Raw genomic sequence first — 24,287 nt, forward strand, 5'->3', positions numbered from 1 at the left:
TGGCAGCATGTGCCTTCCATGGCAATGTGTGGCACAGCCTTTAGGGGTCCCCAGTCAGCTGTACTCAGGATAGAGACTTATCCCGATCATTCTGCTAATTTTCAAAACTAGAGGTTATGGGGAGGAGGAAAGGGACCCCAAAAGGTCCTTGATCTATCTGATCTCTTTAAACAATTACATTGGCCTGAAGATTGAAGTCAGGTAATTGTTTTCTTAGTATGTCAAATAAATATTGTGGATGAGCATTGGCATGAAACCAGAATAAGATATTTACCTTTATTATGGCTGTACAACAACAGAAATTCAACAATCAAAGCTGTTCCAAACTTATGACTTATGACAATTTATGACTGGTTGAATTTCTGGCTGTGGGAAACAGGATGCTGGACTAGATGGACCTTTTGGACTGACCCAGTAGGGCCCTTATGCCTGTCAGGTTATGCCTGTTAAAAGCACAGGATGCCTGTCAAAATTGAGATGATGATGCTAAATTGGAGTGTTGTATGGATTCAAATAATGTTCTTTCTTTTTCTTGGTGTGGGAGATTGTTCTTAAAATGATATTTCAAAAAGTATTTGATATACATTGCCACTTGCCCCAAAGGATAGATCTACTGTTGTTGATTTGTTTCAGCTAGTTCATTCAGACACATAAACAGGCACTCACCTGATTGCCTGGGATGGGTAAGAATCACCTCCACTAGGGCTGACTTGGACAGGACAGGGAAACCATTATAACCCCCCCCCAACTTTTAAGCTGCCAATGTGCCACACATGATAACAACAGTCACGTGTGGGCTTGCTTGCAAGGCTTGGCTGGTTTATTTAAAAATATATAGAAATAAAACTGATGATTAGTATTCAGAATTTAGCGAGCAAAGTCAGAGAACAGCAAAACTATACAAAACTTGCCCAGCTGATAACTCAAAGAACATGGGAAGGCTAGGAAAAAGGAATAATGGGCTTCTGCAAAAAGAAAAACATCAATGTTTTAATTATTAAGCTGACATAATGGATTCAGTATTGACAATGTCTTAGTAATTCAGTCTAGTCAATGCTTCCAATGAGGGACTAGAAGTCGGGGCTTTTTTAGTTCCACAAATGGTTCTTGGTTAATGTCAGAATTTGATGACTGCAAGCACCATTCATTTCAGTGAAGTTTGTGCTGGCATAAAATGTTGGGTTCATAGTGTTCTTCTGGTAGCCAGATCAGTTCAGGGCAAGATGAGTTGGAATAGTTGGACTCTTACTCATTGGGTGTGAGACACAGTTTTCAAAACCAGCTACTGATTCTGTGTTCCAGAATCTGAAACATCTCTGGCCTGGTTTCAGTGAATACTGACTACAAGAAAGTCTGCCCTGAATAAATGAATGAATTTGGATGCTCGGTGCCTCTAGTAATCAAATGTCTCAAGGGAGGCTGTTACAAATCATTATGCCCATTTTACAGAAGAGTAAATTGCTTTACTATCCAAGGAACAAAAATGAAGGAATACATTGTATAGCATTATATCAAATAGAGTTTTAAAATAAACGTTAGTATCAACAAAATGCTGTGTCATTTTTACTCTTTCTAAGGGCTGATTGTTGTAATATCTGAGTATCTGCATGGGTTGACTTTTATGTTTTTTTTGCAGCCCCCTATGAAGAAGAGAACTATGGTTACCAATTGACAGATGAGAAAGCATGATTCAATAACTTAGCCAAGTTTGCAAAGGAAGCCTGTGGCAGTACAAGGAATTATTTCTTGATCTGCAGATCCCCCATTTAGCACCTTAGTCTCTATCCTGCTTCATCTTTCTAAAAAAGCACAAAGTACTTTGTTAATGAGTATTGCTGAAGCTTTCACAGAAGCTAGAGCGGATGACTGTCCTATTTATAAACTTCCTCTCCTTTGTTGGTTTTTGTCAGGTTTGTGAGGAGCAGAAGTGTGAAGAAGAGGTTTTTCCCTTAGCCATGAATTATGTGGATCTCTACTTGTCTTGTGTCCCTACTCGCAAAAACCACTTGCAACTTCTGGGGGCTGTATGTATGCTCCTGGCCTCCAAGCTGCGAGAGACCATGCCTTTAACTGTGGAGAAACTCTGCATTTATACAGACAATTCCATTACACCAAGCCAAGTTCTGGTAAGCGGTTGTCCCTTTTCAGCTGTACGATTTGACAGGTCTGTTTTCGCTGCCACTCACCCACCAACCAGCATTATGGTTGTTTTTTCCTGTGCATCATGTTTGCTTTCCTTGTATACACAGGTATACATGATACCTTTCTATGGCTGTCTGTACCTGTCCTTACTCTTCAGTCTCTGCCTGACTGGAATAGCTCCATGCACAGTTCCACTGAGATTTCATGTCTCTAACCCAGTGAGTTCCTAGTGAACATGTCATCTTGAGAAGAATGCTGTGCCCATCTCTTCCTTCCTTAAGGTGAATGAGGAATGATGGAGGATGCAGTGCCTGAAGAGGCCTCACTAACCATTTCTGTTTGGGTTAGGAGTTATTCTGAATCCAAGAGCTGTCTGCACTGCCTGTTGTGGTTGGTTGCTCTGGAAAGTTTGGGACTAACAGAATGCTTTAGTAGAGAAAGACAGTTCTGGTTTAAAATGAACTGTCACTGGTAAAATGCAGACACAACAGCAGCATGGGCATTTCTAAGTTAGCAGGGTCAACTGTAGGCATAAACATATCCAGGATAAGAATACCTCCCTTTTAGAACTTACCATTTCTCTGCTAGTAGGCAATTCACCAGTTATCAGACTAAGCACTAGCCTAAAATGTGCAGCTAATTATGGGTGCACTGGTGTTAACCTTGCACCAGTGTCACAGCCACTGTTGCTCTATACAAGTGACTGAAATTTATTTATTTGATTGGTTGATTTCTGTGCTATTTCTATTCCCTTCCAAAATGGCTCAGGATGGTTTACATTAAAACAAAACTAAAACCAATTAACAATTAAAATAAAAAACTATAAAAACATAATTAAAACAATTTTTAAAACCCTGGAAAACCATGCCAAACTTTTACAGTTTTAAAACAGTTTTAAAACCCTGGAAGGCCAGGCCAAACAGACAGGTCTTAAGGGTTCTCCTGAAGGCCAATAATGAACTCAGATTACGGATTTCCAAAGCCCACGAGCAGCTACAGAGAGGGCTTGCCTCTGCGTCACCACCAGATGTGTTGGTGGTAACTGAAGACAGATCTCCTCAGATGACCTTAATGTGTGGTGGGGATCGTGCAGAAGAAGGCACTCTCTAAGATAACTCGGACATAGGCCGTTCAGGGCTTTAAAGGTAATAACCAGCACTTTGTATTGTGCCCAGAAACGTATCGGCTGCCAGTGCAACAGGCATAATATGGTCTCTCCAGTTTGCCCCAGAGAACAATCTGGTTGCCGCATTTTGAACTAACTGAAGTTTCCAAACTACATACAAAGGCAGCCCCACATAGAGCGCATTGCAGTACTCAATCCTGGAGGTTACCAGGAGATGCCCCACTGTTTTGAGGTCATCCTCTTCAAGGAATGGATGCAGCTGTAGAATCAGCCAAAGCTGATAGAAAGCACTCCTAGCCATAGCCTCCACCTGCGATACCAAGGTTAGGCCTGGGTCCAGGAGGACTCCCAAGCTGCGTACTTGCTCCTTCCAGGGCAGTGCAACCCCATTCAGCACAGGAATGTCTAACTCATCCCTCAAATTCTGAACCCCTACAATAAGCACCTCCATCTTGCTTGGATTCTGTTTCAGTTGGTTATCCCTCATCCAGCCCATTACTGCCTGTAGGCAGGCATTTAGGGATTGAATGCCATTTCCTGATGATGAAGATGAAAAGGAGAAGTAGGTTTGGGTGTTGTCAGCATACTGATAACACCCAGCACCAAATCTCCTGATGATCTCACCCATATGAGGTTATCATATGGATAGTAGAGTTTTCTCTACTATCATATGAATAGTAGAGTTTATAATATGAATAGTAGAGTTTTCAAGAGCAAAATCAGGACTGTTTTACCAGAAAAGTTATTTTTAACTATCAATTTAAGATAAACGTGATTTCAACAAAGAAAAATGACATTACAGAGATTAAGGCTGCATACCTATGCCAATGCCTCATGAGACTTACTTGGGTACAAGTCTCATTAAAGTGAGTGGGACATGCTTCTGAGTAGACACATGTAAGGCTAGGTTGAAGATTCCTCCTACTGCTAGATCTTCACTGGGTCTTCTGATTATGGCATTTGATGGAATGTGATGCTGAATTTCTAGAGACCATAATAAACCTTTTAACAAAGAAGTTAAACAAGACATAGTCTGTCATTTAATAAATTTTGAGATTTTTTCTCCCCTTGGGAAAATGAATGGAAGGGTACCTGGCATTCCTTGTCTGAACAAAGAAGGGGGCTTCTTTGCCATAGACATTCACTTAGCCTCAAAGCTTTTGTCTAATAACAGTGTCTTGAGGTGATAGGTGCAGTCAAGGTGTGGGCAGGAAGGTGAGGTGCATGAGCAGGAGTGATGGGAAGAGGTGAAGGGCTGGCTTGCATTCTTCTAATACTCTCCTCATATCAAATTTAGGTAGTGAACTCCAGGCATACCAGGATTCACCTAGGCTGCTTTTCAGCGTAGTGAGAGACCATTTAGAATAAACCCATATTGGGGAAGAAAGTTGTCTTCCCTTTGAGGAATTCCTACAGAATGGTCATTCTTCAAAAGAAAGCAACCAGCTCATGTCTGCAGGATGGATTGGTTCAAATCAAGGCTATTTAAACCATTAATTGAAATCCTGGTTTAAATCACCAAACAGAGGGGGCCAGTTAAGATAACAGATTGAAATCAAGCTTTCAGGTTTCTAAGTCGTATATTTCTTGAGCAAAAATGCTGTATCAGTTAAAATGTGTCTTTTTGCAACTAAATAGGGCCCCAATGCTGCCTAGCTAATCCAAAACTTCTGGTCATGCACTTTTCACTACAGTATAGAATTTATATCACTAAGAAGAGCAAATATGGAATTAAAAATTTTCCCTTGACTCTCTCTATGCACATGTAAGGATGCTAAGTGATGTCATTTATTTGAAGTGCCCATAATTTTAAAGAAGCAAGGGGTGATAGTAACTAGGCAAAACAGTATTTCTTCGTGACATGGGAAGTAAATGTCATAAGAACAGCCCTGCTGAATCAGGTCCAAGGCCCATCTAGTCCAGCATCCTGTTTCACACAGTGGCCCACCAGAGGCCTGTAGTCCTGCAACTAGTAGCTGTTGATAGACCTTTCCTCCATGAAGTTATCCAAACCCCTCTTCAAGCCATCAGAGGCGTATCTAGGGAAAATAGCGCCTAGGGCAAGCACTGAAATTGCACCCCCTGTCCAAGCATCTGACACCCATCTTTCAGATAACTTTACCATAATATCAGCTGAAAAATACAAGTCAAGCTTGTTAATCTTTTAATATTTCAAAAACTATTTAGCAGTGGACGTAGCCAGACCAAAAAATTCTGGAAAACAGTAGTAGTGTGCATGGTTCGGTTCGGAGGCCATTGTCAAGGCCTCCAAACCGGTCCGGAATTCTGGGGGTTCGGTTCAGCCGGGGGGGGGGGAGTGTGTGTCTTTAAGGGGGTGGTGGTAGTACTTACCCCACCGCCGCTCTTCTCCCTCCAGCACTGGCGCTTTTCCAAACGTTCTTGGGGCGGCAGAGTTCTTCCCTGCCGCCCCTGCCCCCGTCGTTGTCCTAGCTAGCTTAAAAGCAGGAAGAGCTGGTGGCGCGCATGCGCCCTTCACGGCGCATGCGCTCGTCTCTGTCGCGCACAGCGTAACATATACAGCGAGCGCGCGCCAGTGGCGGACACAAGTGCGCACACCGCGAAGGGTGCATGCGCGCCACCAGCTCTTCCTGCTTTTAAGCTAGCTAGGACAACGACGGGGGCAGGGGCGGCAGGGAGGAACTCTGCCGCCCCAAGAACGTTTGGAAAAGCGCCAGCACCGGAGGGGGAAGAGCAGCAGGGGGGGTTAAGTACTACCCCCCCCCTTAAAGCTACACACACACCCGTGCTGAACCGCCCCGCCGCGGTTCCGTGCACATCCCTAGAAAACAGTATGCTGGGGCTCATGAAATACCCAAATACTATGTGGAGGTATACTTGGAAAACTAAACATAAGTGCCTGTCTAATTCTCTACTATGTATTGTAGCATCACTATTCCATAAGTTTTAGAAATAAATGGAGAATTTGACTTTTCCCAGATACCCTGAAAATTATTAAAGGATTGCAGAGTAAACTGGGTCACTGCTTGGAGTATATTCTAGTATTTCAGAATGACAGTTAAAATGAGAGAAAGAGAGCAAGAAACTCCCAGTGGGCCTTAATACTAAGGATTTCACACTGATTCAAACTCACCATTAATAGCCATAATATTAAGACATCACATTTAACTCACTTATCACAAGAAGCAATGTAAGAGCAAATGAATACAATCCTAGCTCATAAGCTTCAGCTCAGTATTCACAAGCCCTGATTCTCTGTACATAGTGCCAATCTGAATATGTGTTCAGTGACATATTATATTAATTATTTTTTTTAAAAAAATTAACCTGTAGCCCTTTCGGGGGGCTTCCTAAAGGCCGTGGGGGGGGTCTGCAAAGGTTCCCCCTCCCACTTCTGGCCTCTAGGGCATCACAGGGACCATTTGAGCATGTGCAGTGGCCATTTTCTCTCTCTCTCTCTCTCTCTCTCTCTCTCTCTCTCTATTTTTTTTATTTTTATTTTTTTAAATGGCCGCTGAAAACAAAATGGCCACCATGCTCAAATGGCCTCTGTGAGGCCTGGCATTTGCGCATGCACGGTGGCCATTTGGTTTTTGGCAGACATTTAAATTTTTTAAAAAATTTTAAAAAATGGCACGCCCCCTCATGTGGCGCCCGGGGCACATGCCCTGCCTGCCCCACCCTAGATACGCCCCTGCAAGCTATCCAGGTTGTTGGCTGTCACCATATTTTGCGGCAAAGAATTCCACAAGTTGATTATTCATTGTGTGAAAAAGTACCTCCGTTTGTTGGTCCTACATTTCCTGGCAATAAATTTCATGGGATGATCCCTGGTTCTAGTGTTATGCGAGAGGGTGAAACATTTATCCACTTTCCCTACACCATGCATTATTTTATAGACCTCTATCAAGTCTCCCCGCAGTCATCTTTTTTCTAAACTAAAATGCTCCAGGTGTTGTAGCCTTGCCTCACAAGGAAGGTGCTCTAGGCCACTGATCATCTTGGTTGCCTTCTTCTGCACTTTTTCCAGTTCTACAATGTTCTTCTTTAGATGTGACCAGAACTGTACACAGTACTCCCAAGTGTGGCTGCACCATAGTTTTGTATAAGGGCATTATCATATTAGCAGTTTTATTTTCAATCCCCTTCCTAATGATCCCTAGGGTGGAATTGGCCTTTTTCACAGCTGCCGTACATTGAGTCAACACTTGTTGTTTGACTGAGTCTCAGTATTCATAATCTGCACAACATATGATAGATAGCCTACAGTGACATTTATAATGCTTGAAAAATCACAAATCCCCCCCCCCACTTTCGTTCTCTTACATAGATTTGGATTCTAGTCTAGTAATGGTTTCTGTTTTAAGAGATTACGTATATGAATTTTAATGTGCTTGTTAGCACATTCAGGGATCATTTTAAGCAAGATTATTTTTAAGGGACACTCAATAAAAGAACCCTAAATTTACATACACACATACATAAATTATAAATTACATATATATAAATTCATTCTGCATGTCAGTATACCAAACATTCTTTCAGAGAGTTTGTTTGGTGAACTAAAATCAAGTTAATCATCATTTGCCTGGGATTTCTTTTAGAAGGAGGTGAATAAGATAATTTCTGGATGACCCTTATTCTTTGATGCTGGAAGATGAAGCATAATATGTGGGTGAGAATAGAGAGATGATGTATTTTATGCAAATGCAAAGGAATCTCCTTTACTTCCATGTACCTCCCTGTTTGACATATGCAAGATGCTTTACTTGACCAAAAAGCCAGGAGTTTACTGCATGTCCATAAGATCTACACAAGTGGAGTGGGGTGGGATGTCAATTTAGGCACTGAGCTGGGGGTTGTATTGGAATGGGTTCCCAACCAAGAGTACTAGTATCTCTAGGGGTACTTGATGGGATCACAGAGGTACCCAGAGCCCTCGCATTTGTTTAAAAAGGTTCGGACCCAGGGTCCTTTCCAACTCTTGTCTTCTAATAATAATAAAGAATGGCAATAACATCTACTTGTGAGACATCTAAGGTTAAGATGTGCCATGGAAACAGTTCTTTTCTTTTGGCAGCTGGAATTCATCTTGAGATCAGACGGATGATCGCTCTTTATCCCAGTCTGAACCTGGAGCATGCTGCAGAGGCAGTAGGAACCTGAGTACAACAATTAGGTCTGCTTATCCGTTTGCACCCATTAGCAACAGGATTGATAAAAATCAATGATTATTTCAAAAATAATTTTAAAATCAGATTTTTAAAATTTCAATTGTTTTTTTAAAAATGGATTTTAATTTTTTTAAAAAACACCACAATAAAACAAGAACCTAGGTCAAAGATACCATCATGAACGTTAATCATAACTCCTAATTATATTCTGTGAGCTTGTTAACAGAACTTGATAATATGGGATTGAGAGATAACAGACTTGATCAATCCTATTCTGCAGGTGTTGTACATGCAGCATGTGCATGTGTGCGCACACACACTGAGTCAAGCCCTTGCCCCTCTCTTTCTTCCTCTAAAAGTGCAAAGACATTAGGCCCATTCGCACCTTATGTTCAACACTTGTACAACGAGTGTACAGTGTACCTAGGTACATATCTTACACAGGTACAGTCATTCACATGTTATGTTGAATGCTGCTACAGCAGTCCACTTCCTCTCTGTACCATGCAGTGAGTAATGCTGGATGGCATCTGCCTCTGGGATTGAGAGTGTTAATACTTCACTTACACAACCGCAGAGTTGCTATTTCCCTCCTGTGTGCTAATAATGCCCCATGCTTCTCTTCTTTCACAACTGGGCAGTGAGAGTGATCCAGGGAGAGGAAAGAGAGAGCGTCTTCATCAATGCTTGGACAATGGCTACATCCTGGCTACTTATCAGAATGTAGCATCAAGCCAGCTCCCTGCTGACTCCTGGAAGGAAAGTCGTCTCACTTTCCTAGCAGATCAGTTTCCTCTTGTAGAAGAGGATGCCTGCTTGACACCAGCACAGCACTCAAAATCATGATCAGGTTATTCTTAGTAGAAGGAAATGATGCAACAAGAAGTTTATCCTCTTGAAGGAAGCTGGGTTTCCGTCCATGGGTATTATCTAAGTTGCCTTGCACTTTTTCATTGAACTAATTTGCTGCATGCACATTTAGCTGCAAAGATGGTCAGAGAGAGCATTTAGTGTCAGCAGGTCACAAGGTCTCTTGCTTGATGGGATCTCCTTTCAGAGTTCATTCATTAACCATCTGGTCTGCTCAGAGCTTGGGATCTTGTTCTTTAAGAAGTTCCAGACTACACCATAGATACTAGAGTCTGTGTCTCCTCAGCTGCTACACCAGCATGCAGGGCCTTGCAACCAGCAGAATCTTCCCAACATACCCTGGTTTTTTAAAATTATTACTTACTTACTTACGTACTTATTTATTTATTTATCAAATTTGTGTACTTCCACAAACTCTCATCTCTGGGCGGTTACCAATAACATAAAACAAGTTAAAACACACACAAAACTTATAACAATTTAGACAATATAAAAGTCAAAAACAGACTAAAACCTAAAACATTTAAAACGCTGGAAAAGCTTGGGTGAAGAGGTGGATTTTCAAATGCTTTTTTAAAATTGCCAGAGATGGGGAGGGTCATATTTCAGTAGGGAGTGCATTTCACAATCTCGGGGCAGCAACCGAGAAGGCTCTTTGAAGAAGTTGAAGAAGTTGCTGAGCTGGTGGCAACTGGAGACAGACCTCTCCAGACCTCTCAATGGGTGGTGGGGGTCATAGTGAAGAAGACGCTGTCTTAAATACCCAGGGCCCAAGCCATTTAGGGCTTTATAGGTTATAACCAGCACTTTGTATTTTGCCCGGAAACCTATTGGCGGCCAGTGTAGCTCTGTCAGTAAAGGAGTGATATGGTCTCTCTGAGATGACCCAGAGACCAACCTGGCCGCTGCATTCTGTACTGATTGGAGTTTCTGGACTATGTACAAAGGCAGCCCCACATAGAGTGCATTGCAGAAGTCAAGTCTGGAGGTTAGCAGCATATGCACCACTGTTTTGAGGCCGCTCATCTTGAGACGCAGCTGGCGTATCAGCTGAAGTTGATAGAAAGCCCCTCTGGCCACCGCCTCAACCTGAGATACCAGGGAGAGGTGTAGATCCAGAAGTACTCCCAGATTGCGAACCTGTTCCTTTTGGGGAAGTATGACCCCATCTGGAACAAGTAGATCAAAATCGTTTCTGGAGTTCTGACCCTGCACAATAAGTGCCTCTGTCTTATCTGGATTCATTCTCAGTTTATTCTCCCTCCTCCAGCCCATTGCTGCTACCAGGCAAGCATTTAGGGAAGTTATGCCATCTCCTGATGATGTTGACATGGAGAAGTTGATCTGGGTGTCATCAGCATACCTTTAGAGATCTCTCAAGCCTATGTTAGCTCTTCATAAACGTCCATGGTCATGAAGTGGTAAAATGGACTGTTCCGGTTCAGACTCCAAAGTAGGGGGTCATATTTTTTAATGTTCCCCTGTGTAACAAAAGGATTTCATGCAAGTGGATAATTTGCATAGCAGAAAGAGAGAGCTGGCATAAAATCTTTTGTCCTTGCTATACTGATTTTTCATTTGCTAGGAACATTCAGTGTTGGGGAGCATTCAAAAATGGCACCTGGTATGAGCAGACTAAACTGGTGTCATTCACTTTATCTCTTCAGAATGCTACCACCTCATTCAGCACCCAGTGCATACACTTTTCTCAACTTGGTAAAGTGGCTGCTACTGTAGCTAGGATATGAAGGCCCCTGCTTGAAGTTGTTCCAGGTTCCATCAAGGATTGTATCTCCTTGAGCTCCGATCCTTAATAGGAGAGGCAACAGTGCACATTTAACTAAAGTCTCCTATTTGCAAATGGACTCCTTTTCTCCTGATCATTTTACTGACCTACATTGGCTGCTGAGTGGGTTGGGCGGCTAAACTGTGTCATTGGCGGTTGCCCTTTTGCCTTTGATTGTGCTCTCAATTTGGTGCTTGGAGACAACTTTTGAGGTAAAGAGGGGATCTTATTCAAAAAGCAGCACACTATAAAATTACATCATTAGAGCTGCTTTGGGGCATGTTCTGAATGAGAACTTTAAACACTAATGAGCCTAAGACACTTCTCTCTCTCTCCTAGTGCTGCCAAAGCCAGAATAGAAACTACTTTTGACTCTGCTTTGGGCATTGACCACAGACCAGCCTACTACCAACTGAATTGTACAATCTCATCATGAGCTCATGTTGATGTTACAGGAGATAAATTTGAGCCAGTCGCCTCTTTGTTACACCACATGTCTCTCAGTTAGAAAAGAGACCAGCTTGACTCTTGGATCACAGTTTGAGCTGACAGGGATTACAGAATACCAAACAGATCTTAAACTTCCAGTCTGAGATCATTTGTTCTGGAGATCACAAAGATAAAATAAATTTGCGGGCTTTCAAATGAAACTTGGCTTGGGCTTCAAAGTGAAATTTGAGGGCTGGACACACAGATGAACACATGCAAAATGGGTGGCATCTATTCAGGAGCAGGAGCAATATGTAGGATAGGAGTTCCCAGATTTGTCTTCCTAAATCCCTCCAAGTTAAACAGTTTGAGCTACACAAATGTAAACAGGGTTGCCAATGTGGGGGGAACAGAACCTCTCATACTGGGCCCAGAGACAACAGGGGCCTGGCAAGGTAGCCCATGAGAAGAGAGCTTGGACAGCAAAATGGGAGGGGGCAAAAAAAAACCCCTACTCAGTGTGCTTTGCTCACTGTGAGAGGAGGCAGTAATCCACCAATCGTGGGTGGTAGGACATTTCTGGCTGGGCCCAGAAAATCCACTTGGCACCTCTGAATGTCAATGAAGCAAAAGAAAAATGACTTACTTGTTTGCTGCAGGTGCGAGGCATGGTAAATTGTACAGAAAGAGAGGGGCAAGTAGAGAACGTGCTTTCAGATAAGGTCCCTTAGGGAAGGATCTGAAGGAAGTGAACAACTCTGTACAAACAGGAAGCTGTTCCACACAAAACTGAAGAAAGGGGGTTTAGGAAATAATACACACCTGTCCCAGAACTGCTTGAATCTCTGTAGATCTGCCTTAAACTTGTTTATTAAAGTTGCTAATTAAATAGTAGATGGGCCAACCCATCCTCTAATACAGGGGTTTTTTAACTTACGCCCCAAGATGTTGAACTCCCACCATCCTCAGGCACCATGGGTGAAGGTGATTATGGCTGGGGATGATGGAGGTTGTAGTCCACCAACATCTGGTGACCTTGACGTTCTTCCACTCTGAAGTCTATTACCTGTTCATTGTATCTGCTCCTTCTAATGGCCTCTGGTGCCATGGTGTCCTGGCTCTGTGTTTCCTTATGACGATGCATATTCATGTACATGTATTTGTAGTATGACCAAGAAGAAGAAGAAGCTAGGTCTGGGCAAGTGGCAGCCACTAAATCAGGCCTTGATCCAAATTCCTTTGGATCAAAAAACTAAACAAACAATTTAGGAGCTGGACAGTTGACACTTGACAAAATTGCCAGGCATAGGGACGGATGTTGTGGAGGGGGAAGGCGAATGGCCTTCTCTTTATCCCCTTTACAAGTAATATACTTGAGACACAGGGCTGCCTGGGATAAAAGATGATTTCATTAAATAACCCTACCTCTGTGTATCCTAGCTTAGGTGCGACAGTTAAATTTCCAGTTGCCATGGCTCCCTGGTGCCTGAGATTTGTCAAGCACTACGCCAACTGCAGCAAGGAAAATTGAGAAAGCAATGATGACAGAAAGGACCAGGCAGCCAGCTGGAGAGGCTCCACAGACCGGATGTGGCCCACAGGACTGCCTGTTGAGGAACAGGGCTATAGAGGAAGTTGCATAATTGAAACTAAGCTTAAAGTTCGGTGAAATAACTTTTGTGTGTGTGTGTGTAAAAGAAAGTCTTGCTAGTTATAGTCTCTGAGTGGAGGAGTCCAGAAAAACAAAGGACATGCCTATTTAGTACACTAAATAGCATTGCACTACTGGGCCCTGGCTGGGATGCAAAGGGAATCACACACAAGTCTCACATATGGGTTTGGTATTTGTTAGTTTTGTTTCTGTAGGATTTCTCCTTCAGAGCAAATGTCAACCTACTCTTTAAATCCCTTGAGTTCAAAAAACAGTTTGGAAATTAGGAAGATCCATTCAGAGGGGAAGCTGCAGGAGTAAGGGGATGGGAACCTCCAGCCTCAGAGGTACGATGCCTCTAAATACCAGTAGCAGTAGGCAAGAGGGCATGCCCTCATCTCTTGCCTGTGGGCTTCTCAGAGGCATCTGGTGGGCCACTGTGTGAAGCAGGATGCTGGACTAGATAGGCCTTCGGCCTGATCCAGCAGGGCTTGTCTTGCGTTCTTATGGACATGTAATGCCAGCGCTTGTCCTTTGAGCAGCTTTTCTGCTTAATCCCCAAATTGCTTTTCAATTTAGGGAATTTGGGGTGTCAGGGTGGTTCATTTTCTGAGAGGGAAGCTCTGGGGGAAAGTATGTGAAGTAATCCATGCAGAAGTAAGGGGAAGCAAAACTTCATGCTCCATTTGTGCGTGTGTGTCAACAAGGCTCAAACTGAGCCCATTAAGTGTCAGGGGAAAGTTCAGGAAAGGGGATGTTTTCTGTTTTGAGCAAAGTGCAATCTCACCACTCTTATTATTCTATCTACCATGAGGAAGGTGAGATAATCAGAAAGCCGCCTTAGGCAAAGGCTGCTTTCCTGACATTGGGCTACATTCTGTATGGTCTTCTGTCCATGCTAAGGGCCCTCTGGGGCTGCTGTGCAACCCCAAAAAGGCAGCCCTGACAGTGTAGCAACGGGCTGCAATGGAATGCTTTTAAAGTGTTTCCAGGCAGCAGTGCAGTGCTCCTTTCCAACAATGCCATTCCATCCACAGCAGCCCCATCACTACACCGTCAGGGCTTCCTTTGAAATTGCACAGTAGCCCTGGAAGGATGTTAGCATTGAGAGGAGACTACACGGCATGTAGCCCATTGACCCTAAAAATGGTCAGAGTCCTGCATGTTTGTGGTGGGTTTGGCCCTTTAAAAAACACGTTGTAGTATGTTGTCATTGTGTTTACTGACAAATGTTGGCTTGAAGTTTGCTTTTGGCTAATGATCATGTAAGGGCTCCACCCTGGACCTAGGTTATGGTCAGGAATTCCATGGTTCCTTATGCCTTATTTTCAGTAGAATGCCCAGCTATGACCTTTTAGGGTGATTGGAGGAGGCCTCAGTGGCATGGATCTTGTATCGTTTTCCTTTCTACTTATCCTTGCAAATATCCTGCTTTGCAGACAGAGGGATGAATGCCTGTGGATTGCTTACATTCTAGCTGTTGTTCACTAGGAACAGTAGGAAAGGGCTTACTGGCAAAGGTTTGACCACAGCTACAGTTGTTGCAGGGATTGTTTGTTTGTCACATTTTTATATATTGCCCTATATAAAATCTCAGGGTGGCTTATAATCCAATCAAACAAAACCTAAAAGCCATATAAACAGATAGTACCATAAATAAAATTTTAAAATTGTAAAACATCCAAATACTATCTCATATAAACAGGATTTTATGGAAATTAGCAGTTTCCACATTCTATCACATGTCCTGCACTTAGCCAAGCAGATCCTTGGCTTCCTTGTCAGTTAGATGTCCTATAATGTACTGTGTATTTCTTTTAAAGCCTCCTGGTTTGTGCTGATCTGTCTGCTTGAGGAGTCACTTTTTGTTTTCCATAACAGAATCTCTTTTTCTATTCAGGACTGGGAGTTTTTAGTCCTAGAGAAGCTAAAATGGGACCTGGTGTCAGTAATAGCAAATGACTTCCTCGATCATATTCTCCAGCGGCTCCCACTTCCCCAACAAAAGGCGGACTTGGTGAAGAAACATGCACAGACGTTCATTGCATTGTGTGCTACAGGTATAGTTTGTGTTGCAAAATAAGGCCTACACTGGGTATACAGTATTCTTAGTCACAGCGAGAATCTCTCCATGAATACAATATTTGTCTTTGCAGACAAATTCTGTATCCATGGAGAGCAGGGTGGGTGGGGCTAGGGATGTGCAAACAGGTTCGACCCCGGTTCGGTCCAACATCGAACTGAAACACACACACCCACAGACAGTTCAGGGGGTTCGCAATTTTTTATTTTTGTTATATATATATATATATATATATATATATATATATATATATATATAAAAACCTTTCTCCCCTTTGCAGGAGTTCCTTGGGGTGGCGGAGGGGTCCATGGAGGTTCCCCCTTCCCCCTCCGGCCTCCGTAATCACCCCCTCTGGCTGTTGGGCCGGTTCTTCATCCCCTTTGGGCCTCCGTAGTTCAACATGTTATCCAAAATGGTGGCATGGTTGGTTCCGTGCACATCCCTAGGTGGAACTGTGGAATGCAAGTCCCATTGGCTATGCAAAATGGGTGTGGGATCATTCCTGAGTTCTCTTTTGGAAGGAATTTAAACTTTCACTTATTTTGTTTTGCTGTACATTTTGCTGTATATATGCAAAATCAACGTGTAGTTCTGTCACACAGAGAAGTGCACTTGGAATATTAATTCATTCATTCAATTTATATACTGCCTTTCCTAAAGTGTCTCAGAGTGCTTTACATTAAAATTAAAAAACACATAATAGAACAATTAAAATCAGAAATCATTTAAACCAGATTAAAATTAAAACTAGATATTAAAAGCCAGGCCAAAATGATGGGTCTTTAAGGTTCTCCTGAAGGCTGCCAAGGAAGATAATCCTTTTATATCCATGGGGAGCACGTTCCACAACCCAGGGGCACTGCTCCCTCTAAGGTGTGTGCACACTCACAAGGTTTTGGATGTCCACTCAGTTTAATGTAGATCCCACTTGGATTGAATCAGGAAGGCCCCATTCTGAATCTAGGTCTGTACGCACTGCCTTCTTACTGCCACCCAGAACAAAACTCGTTCTGCACAGAGATGGAAAAAAATTAGAGGGACCACTTCCTAGGGGTGACAACTGAGAAGGCCTGATCCCAGGTATATGTGTTAATGTTAGAATACCTCCAATAATATGCCTTTGGAAAGTAGTTTTTCTGCATCTTTGTGGTATGTGCCAAACTGTTAGGTAAAGAGTGTAAAGATTTTAATTTAAAATGATGGATGATGATGATGTGTTTTAGAGTTAGTATATCTTACTAAATGTGAGGCATCTGTATCTTGTTTGTTTTAAATTTCTCTACCAGTTTCTTAAATATAAAAAGATTAGCCATTCAGCTTATGTTTAAATTTTCTCAATAATCATAAACCAATATGTATTCTATTATTCCTGTTAAAAGCTATGAGGGCTCTGCTCTACGCTAGGATTGGATATCATACCTTTATTGGATGCAGTAACTAAGGAATTTGTGTCTCTTTTCTTTTCTCTCATAACCTCCCTCTGGAATATATAGATTACACATTTGCTATGTACCCACCATCCATGATTGCTACGGGTAGCATTGGAGCAGCAATCAACGGCCTCTCTACCTCATCTGAAGATTTTCCTGACGAGGAGCTTACGGAACTTCTTGCTAGCATTACTGGCACAGAGGTGGTGAGTATACGCTCAGATGGAGCAAGTTTATTAGATCATGGGAATGCTGTGGAAATGTTGTGTCCTGATTTCAGCAAAGTATTGAAAGTCTTCCATGATATCCTCATTGACACAATAATAATATGAGGGCTATACAATACTATTAGATGGATTCATAGCTGGTTGAACAATTGTTCTCAGCGAGTGCTGTTTATGATTCAATTTCAAACTGGGGAGAAATATCTAGTGGAGTACCATGAGGCTCTCTCTTGGGCTCTGAGCTGTTGAACATTTTTACACATGACTTGGATGATCAGGGGCCTGGAGCACCTTCCTTATGAGGCAAGGCTACAGCATCTGGGGCTCTTTACTTTGGAAAAGAGGAGAAACTCTTTTCTAAGAGTTAAACTAAGGGGAGACATGATAGAGTTGTATAAAATTATGCATGGAGTAGAGAGAGTGGAGAGAAATTTTTCTCCCTCTCTCACAACACTAGAACCAGCAGTCATCCAATGAAACTGAAGGCTGGGAAATTTAGGACTGACAAGAGGAGGACTTTTTCACACAGTGCATAATCTATGGAATTCTTTGCCATGGGATGTAGTGACAGCCACCAGCTTGGATAGCTTTAAAAGGGGCTAAGACAAATTTATGGAGGACAGGTCTATCACTGGCTACTAGTCTGGTGGCTGTGGGCCACCTCCAACCTCAGAGACACGATGCCTCAATACCAGTTGCAGGGGAGCAACAGCAGGAGAGGGGCATGCACATACCTTTTGCCTGTGGTCTCCCCAGAGGCATCTGGTGGGCCACTGTGTGAAACAGGATGTTGGACTAGATGGGCCTTTTGCCCGATCCAGCAGGGCTGTTCTTATATGGGAGTAGAGGGGACACTTATCAGATACGCAGATGATATAAAGCGGGAAGGGGTAGCTAATATGTTAGAAGATGGAATCAAGATTCAAAGCACTTTTGAAAGGCTTGAACATTGGGCCAAAACCAACATGATGACAAATGTAAAACACTTCGCATCTCTGCTGAAACCATTGTGCAGGGAAACGCTGGCTCCAACCGGTGACTTGATTCAGCTTCCAGGACTGAAGGTGCTGCCTATTTTGTAATGCAAGGCATTTCCTTTGAAAATGTGGGCCATGTATCTGAAAACCTGTGAGGCAGGATGGGACCATTATAGTATCAAGAAATAAACTGGGAATGGGACATACTTAGGACAGAGCAAAAAGGTCTACGACAGAATAAGGAAATAAGCTCAGATTTCCTTAATGTAGGCCGTGTCAATGACTTCATCCCTAAATTTTTTTTTAAAAGTCCACTCTGTCAGAGAAGTATGCTTGAGACAAGCAACTTGATATTTTAGAAGTGAGTTCCTTTTTTTTACTCCATCTTGTGGCGCTCTTGATGGTGCCATCCTATTGTAGAAACAGAAACATGCTGTTAGTAGAATCATAGGTTTATTCAATGACCTAATGTGATTTTTTCTGAGACTTTGGAAACAGGCAAACTCTGCAGTTTTCTGGTTATGCTGCCCAGTAATGTTGCACGGGTTGTCACTAAGCCCAAGCCTGAGCACAGTAAGAATGTTGCAGGGTCCCAAGAGCTGCATGTGAAGCTACTGCCCATTTGGCTTTTGCAGCCTCTCCTTCCCACCACCACCTCTGCCCTCTAAAAAGTTGCTCTGCAATGTCTAGAAAGAGAAACCTTCTGAAAAGCCCTCTGATGGTACAAGGAGCTCCAGGCAGCAGGGGAAATCCAGAGAGTCAAGGTGTGACGTTGAGCCACATGTGCATGACTTCATTTTCCTGCCTTGGGAAAGGTGTGAGGATCCAGTTCATTTCCTGCATGATAGCAGCTTATGACAGCAGAAACATAACAACTAAATATTCTGACATCTTAGAAACTAACTAGTTTATTTGGCATGATATTTCTGTATGCAGCAGCTTTTTTCATCGGGGCATGTATCCAGAGTTGTTGATCCTTATTTAAACTTCGGTCCAGTGCAGAAGTGTTGCATGCTCTAGAAACAGAGAACTCCATGGGCTTTCTCTGCCTGCAGAGATTGTATGACTGGCACTGGGAAACTGCCTCTATAGGTCCCTGATGCCTGAGGCTTCTGGTCTGCAGACTTCCTCCCCATTCTTTGTGGCTCTGTTCTGAGTCCCAAGCCAATGCTCATTCTTCGGTACCAAGTAACATAATGAGTACCTGTCACTCTTCTCTGGTCAATGGAGGTCGCCATGAATTTGCATAGTCTTGATTATTTTTCTAAAGCTCAGTTGTGTTTCCCCAACTCCTGGCCTAGCACTGAGGGAGAGATTGCTTCACGGTGCAGATGGCTTCTCCACTGACTGCTTGTGTGATGCCACAAATCAGTTGCTCCCATTTTGTCTTTTGAACACAGAAGGCTTTTGAAAAGCATCCTTTCACCTGAATGGACAGGTGTTAAGAGACTGGATTGAACAAAGGGAGGATGGGAGTTAACTGAAATACACTCAGCATCTGTTGCTGTGGCCCAGTGTCAGATTCCTGTTGGGTGCAACTATGGAGTCCAGAAAAGCTCAATACACTTGGTATTTCCAAGACCTTTCCTTGGTGCCAAAGAGGCATTAAAGAGGAGGGGGACACTGAGACTGTATATATTATCTTACCTGGCAAACACTGGAAGGCTGAGAAGGGGCTGTGGCATTGTACCTCCAATAATCACTGTCCGACAGTCCTGGAGCAGAAGGTTGTCTTGCTGGGTTTCTTTGGCTTTTTGCCCTAGATCCTTTGAATTGCCTGCAGCCAGCTGCTTGTAAGCTGCTACTGTGAATGAGGCTGAGGCTGAATGCTGGCCATGTGAGCACAGTTGATTAAAAGCACTGAAGAACAGGTGGGAGGTGGAGAGGATTACAAGAAATGAAAGCTCATAATAAGATTAGATGCACTTAAAAGTTGCCAGGGCCCGATGCCACTAGGGGACTGTGGCCTGCCCTAATATAGACCCTTCGGCTTGTCTGCCCAGTTGGGATCTTTTCCACTGCCCAGTTTGTTGTGGCTTCTTTCCCACTTTTTCTGCCTTTTGAGCTTAAGGCCAGAGTACATATTATGACAAGTGTGCAGTTGGCACTGGTGCGCACAGGGTTTGATTTTTTTTTTAAATGTTTAGTAGCAGCTGTGGGTGTAGGGATGTTGATTGGGACCATGTCATAGGGGAAGGGGCTTTTAACCCTTTGCTCCTGTAATGATCCTGATCCAGTTCACCTCTGTGGCTGCTGTTTGGCCCAGAAGGGAAGCCCCAAGAGTTAAAGCCCTCCACACAGCCGTCCAGATTCCAGCCCCTACGGGGCAGCTGTTGGGAGGATGCAAGTGCCAGTCGGGCTTGCCATAACCTACAGTTTGGCCCTTCAATTCCTGAACTGTAGTTTGGAGGAGACGCCAGCAGAGGGGGTACCTTTTCCATGGCATCCTTTGCTAAGCCTTCTACCATGCTTAGTTCGCTTCTCCTAACCATTGTGTGGGTAGGGACTATAAGCTGTGACTTGGATTGTTTGTTGTTGTGTGTGTTGGTGGTGTGAGATGGGCTAGGATACTTTGTGTCTTGTGCCTTCATGCTTCTCCATGTGCAAAATGGAGGGTCATGGTTAATGGCATTGCTGAGGCACTGTTCTTTAAGACTGGATACCTTCGGGCTAGGAGGTTGTGCTGCTATGCAGTTAGAGGTCCCCTCCCTCCCCATCACGTTGATTAGGCTTCTTGATGGTATTGAGCTGATTAAGTTGTGGAGTGTAGATAAGGGGTTTGAGAATACTGGCAGTCAGTTTCTCTGGTTGCCTCTGGGATGTTGGTTGCAGTGCAAGTTCTAAGGAGTGTAAGAGAACCTGTTTTCTTCTCAGCCAGTTCGTCCTCTGTAGTAACCATGCCTTTGCAAGGCTGGATAGCATCTTCACTTGTACCGATCTTTCATCTCTACTTCTGCTGGATTTTTACTTGGAATCAAGATAACATTCTCCACCCCATTTTGTGTATATGTGATGTTAGAAAGACAAGATGAGCTTAGTCTGGGTCTTTGATGGCCTACAGTCACTGTGCATCTGCTTGTGTGCTTCCACTGAGGAGAAGTGCTTTCAGATATGATGTGTTCTCACAGTAGGTCGGGGTAGGCAACTTTGACTCTCCAGCTGTTTTTGAACTACAGCTCCCTTCATTCCCCAGCCAAAATTTATTGTGACTGGGGATAATGGGAGTTGTAGTTCAGCAACAGCTGGAGAGCCAAGGTTGCCTACCCCTGCAACAGATGTTCTATCACATTAGCTGACATGGGACCCACAGGTGTCCCCATGTGCTTTGCTGCCCTCTCTCTTGCATGCAACTCACTGAACATTTCTAGAAGCTCAGGATCTCAGAAGGCAAAGTTGAACTTACAAATGTGCTTTTAAAGGCCCAGTTTAAATGTTTATAGCTGGCAAAAGGTGATGCTGAGCCTCTGCACGTGTTCACTAGTCACATGACAGGGTCACCAGTAGCTTTCTGAAGAGTGCTGAAGATTCCCTTTGAAGAAAGTTCAATTTGTTTTTTGTTTTTTTAAAAAAGAGTAACTTTCAGTTCCTGTGCAGAGCCCTAAACAAATGCTTCTGGATTTCCTTTACCAATCCTCGTTCTTTCATAGCTTTTACTTCCCTTTCCTTCCCATGCCTTCGCAAGCAGGCCAACTTTTTTAGAATGGTCCTTGCTTAGCCCCTATTGCTGTTGGGTGGAGGTTTTAGAGGCCACAGTTACTGGAACTGTCTTGGGGAAGGAGTGTTGGGTGTTGCTATTTTTACTTGCCACATCCTCTGTCAATTTCTAAGAACCATCTGTGGATTCTTTGTAAGATTGTATATATCTGAGGATCCTGTGAACAGAGCCAGCCCCAGGGAGCCTTGATGGGGATCCAATCAGAACCCTGAGATTCTGCAACACAAAATGTCACTTCAGTCTGAGCTTGGGGAAGAGGGTGACCCCTGGCCTTTAGAAAAGGAGATACAGCAGGCAATGGTGCCTGTTGGGGCTCACCACTGTGACTCATTGTAAAACTAGAGGGGTTTCCTTGTCCTTACAGAGGCAAATCATTGCTGTGTGCAGCTCCTCCAAAATGTAAGGTCAGGATTTTCCCCTGCATTAAGATCTGGTAGTAATAATTCTCTGGGGACTTCAATCACAGGCATTCTAGCATATTCAGAGCCTTTGGGGAGGAAAACACTGAAGATTTTCTATGGTTACAGTAATACTTCCCACACAGTCTCAGTAGAGGAGTGGACTGCAGGGGGTATGCTTGTAGAAAGTCCTCCCTTCCAATCCATGACACTGTCCTGGAGCAAGACACTACAGTGGTTGTGGTGGCCATGTCTTCCTTGCATAAGAAGTGGCAGGTATTGTGTTGCACACAATACACACACACACACACACACACACACACACACATCCTTCCCCTCCTGCTACAGCAAGCCAGATCCCATATGGTGCCATAGCTGATGAGAAGAGGAGGGTGGGCATGGAGATCATAGTAGGGAGTAGAATCACTGTATCCTCTCACAGCTAAGGGTCATGCACACAATTTTCACCTGTAATATTTTGCTTTTCTAGAAGGAAGAACTGTTCCTGCAGCATAAGCAGATGAATTAATGTGAGCTCTGTAGGATGGGGAGTAATTGCATCTGGGTGGGCTGAGATCTTGTATGTGTGGAGCTAACTGGGTAGCGAGAATTGAAGCTTACATTTCCAAGGTGGGGTTGCTGACAGTATCTCAAGCAAGAGATATGTTTACATCACAGCATTATCTTCTTTATTACAGCTTCACAGCTAAAAGGAGAGTAAAGCGGGTAGGACAATGGATACTCTTCCTTTGCCTATGTAGAACACGGGTCTGTGCCCCGTTGAACACTGGAAATAATGGCTGGCTGTTAAGCCCAGCCGACATCTGTAGATCCCCTTGGCATTAAGCATACCTAAGCTGTGTGCCTCTGCTTCTCCCTGACAGTCTTTGGACCTCGGACAAGACAGGCATCACAGGCTAAGCTCTCTGATTTTTCCTTGGTCTTGATGTGAGGCCTTTTGGGGACAGGGGATCATCTTATTTATGTATTGTTTATTTTTCTGTGTAAACTGCTTTGAGAACTTTGGTTGAAGAGCGGTATATAAATAGTAACAGTAGTAGCAGTACTGTTAGCAGGACCATTTTGTCTTTACTTAAAGGGCTTTTCTGTGCATCAGGGTAAGCCCTTTAAATTGTTCATGGGATTTGAAAACATTTGTCATAGTTCTACAGTTCCCAATTAGGGGTGTGTCCGAACCGGTCCAGCGGCCATTCTAAAGAATGGCCGAACTGCCGGACCGGTTCGGCCCTGGCTGGTTCGGGTCCGGGTGGGGGGTATTGCTTTAAGGGCGGGGAGGGCTTACTTACCCCTCCCGCCTGTTTGCCCCCTCCAGCGCCCGTATTCAACAGAATAACGGGGCGCTGGAAACCAGCCGCCCCCCCCGCCGCGGGCAGATTTGGCCAAAAACTCAAGGTACAAATGCCGGCGGCCGCCAGCCCTCCCTCCCTCCCAGCTGCCCGCCCGCCCGCCCGAGTCCTCACCTGATCTCTTTGAAAAAAACGAGAGGAGCTAGCGAACAAAGCTCCTCTCGTTAGGGAGTCCTGTACCATACTGAAGAAGCTTTGCGCGCACGGGCATGCGCGCGCCGCAAAGCACGCGTACCGCCGGAGGCCCGGTCTACCCGCCGGGAAAAGGCCGGGTAGACCGGGCCTCCGGCGATCGGAGGCCCGGTCTACCCGGCCTTTTCCCGGCGGGTAGACCGGGCCTCCGGTGGTTGGTGCGTGCATGCGCGCGCGCAAAGCTTCTTCAGTATGGTACAGGACTCCCTAACGAGAGGAGCTTTGTTCGCTAGCTCCTCTCATTTTTTTCAAAGAGATCAGGTGAGGACTCGGGCGGGCGGGCGGGCAGCTGGGAGGGAGGGAGGGCTGGCAGGCAACGGCGGCGGCATTTGTACCTTGAGTTTTTGGCCAAATCTGCCCGCGGCGGGGGGGGGGGGCGGCTGGTTTCCAGCGCCCCGTTATTCTGCTGAATATGGGCGCTGGAGGGGACAAAGAGGCGGGAGGGGTAAATAAGCCCTTCCCGCCCTTAAAGTAAGGCCCCCCTTCGGTGCCGGTCCAGACTGCTCCGGACCGTGCACATCCCTATTCCCAATTCCCCCCTCCCTCCAGGTTTGGCCATTCAGTTCAGTACAGTGCCACAAGCACTAGTCCCAGCACCTTCTCCCTATATACTTGACAGCACTGTACATACTTCTCTTAAGTAAATGGTGTGCTCATAGAGGAGTGGAGGTCATCCTGGAGATTCAAAAGGTCTGACACAGATCTTAGGATTCTTGGGGAGGCCCTATCTGCTAGAGTGACCCC

The 24,287-nt window shown here is 44.2% G+C and overlaps 1 protein-coding gene across 6 annotated transcripts in view; it reads left to right on the top strand.

The window, feature by feature from the left end:
• CCND3 (cyclin D3) overlaps positions 1-24,287 on the top strand; it is a 106,360-nt gene that overhangs the window by 76,800 nt on the left and 5,273 nt on the right. For 5 of the 6 annotated variants that reach the window (XM_053245302.1, XM_053245303.1, XM_053245306.1 and 2 more), the window contains 3 exons: positions 1,911-2,126; positions 15,058-15,217; positions 16,734-16,876. In XM_053245302.1, the coding sequence (XP_053101277.1) occupies positions 1,911-2,126; positions 15,058-15,217; positions 16,734-16,876 (519 nt within the window). Of the gene's footprint in view, positions 1-178; positions 202-1,910; positions 2,127-15,057; positions 15,218-16,733; positions 16,877-24,287 lie in introns of those variants that run through there. The other variant, XM_053245305.1, reaches the window with a different exon arrangement.

Source organism: Hemicordylus capensis, chromosome 4 (genome assembly GCF_027244095.1).
Source record: "Hemicordylus capensis ecotype Gifberg chromosome 4, rHemCap1.1.pri, whole genome shotgun sequence".
Taxonomy (NCBI): Eukaryota; Metazoa; Chordata; class Lepidosauria; order Squamata; family Cordylidae; genus Hemicordylus; species Hemicordylus capensis.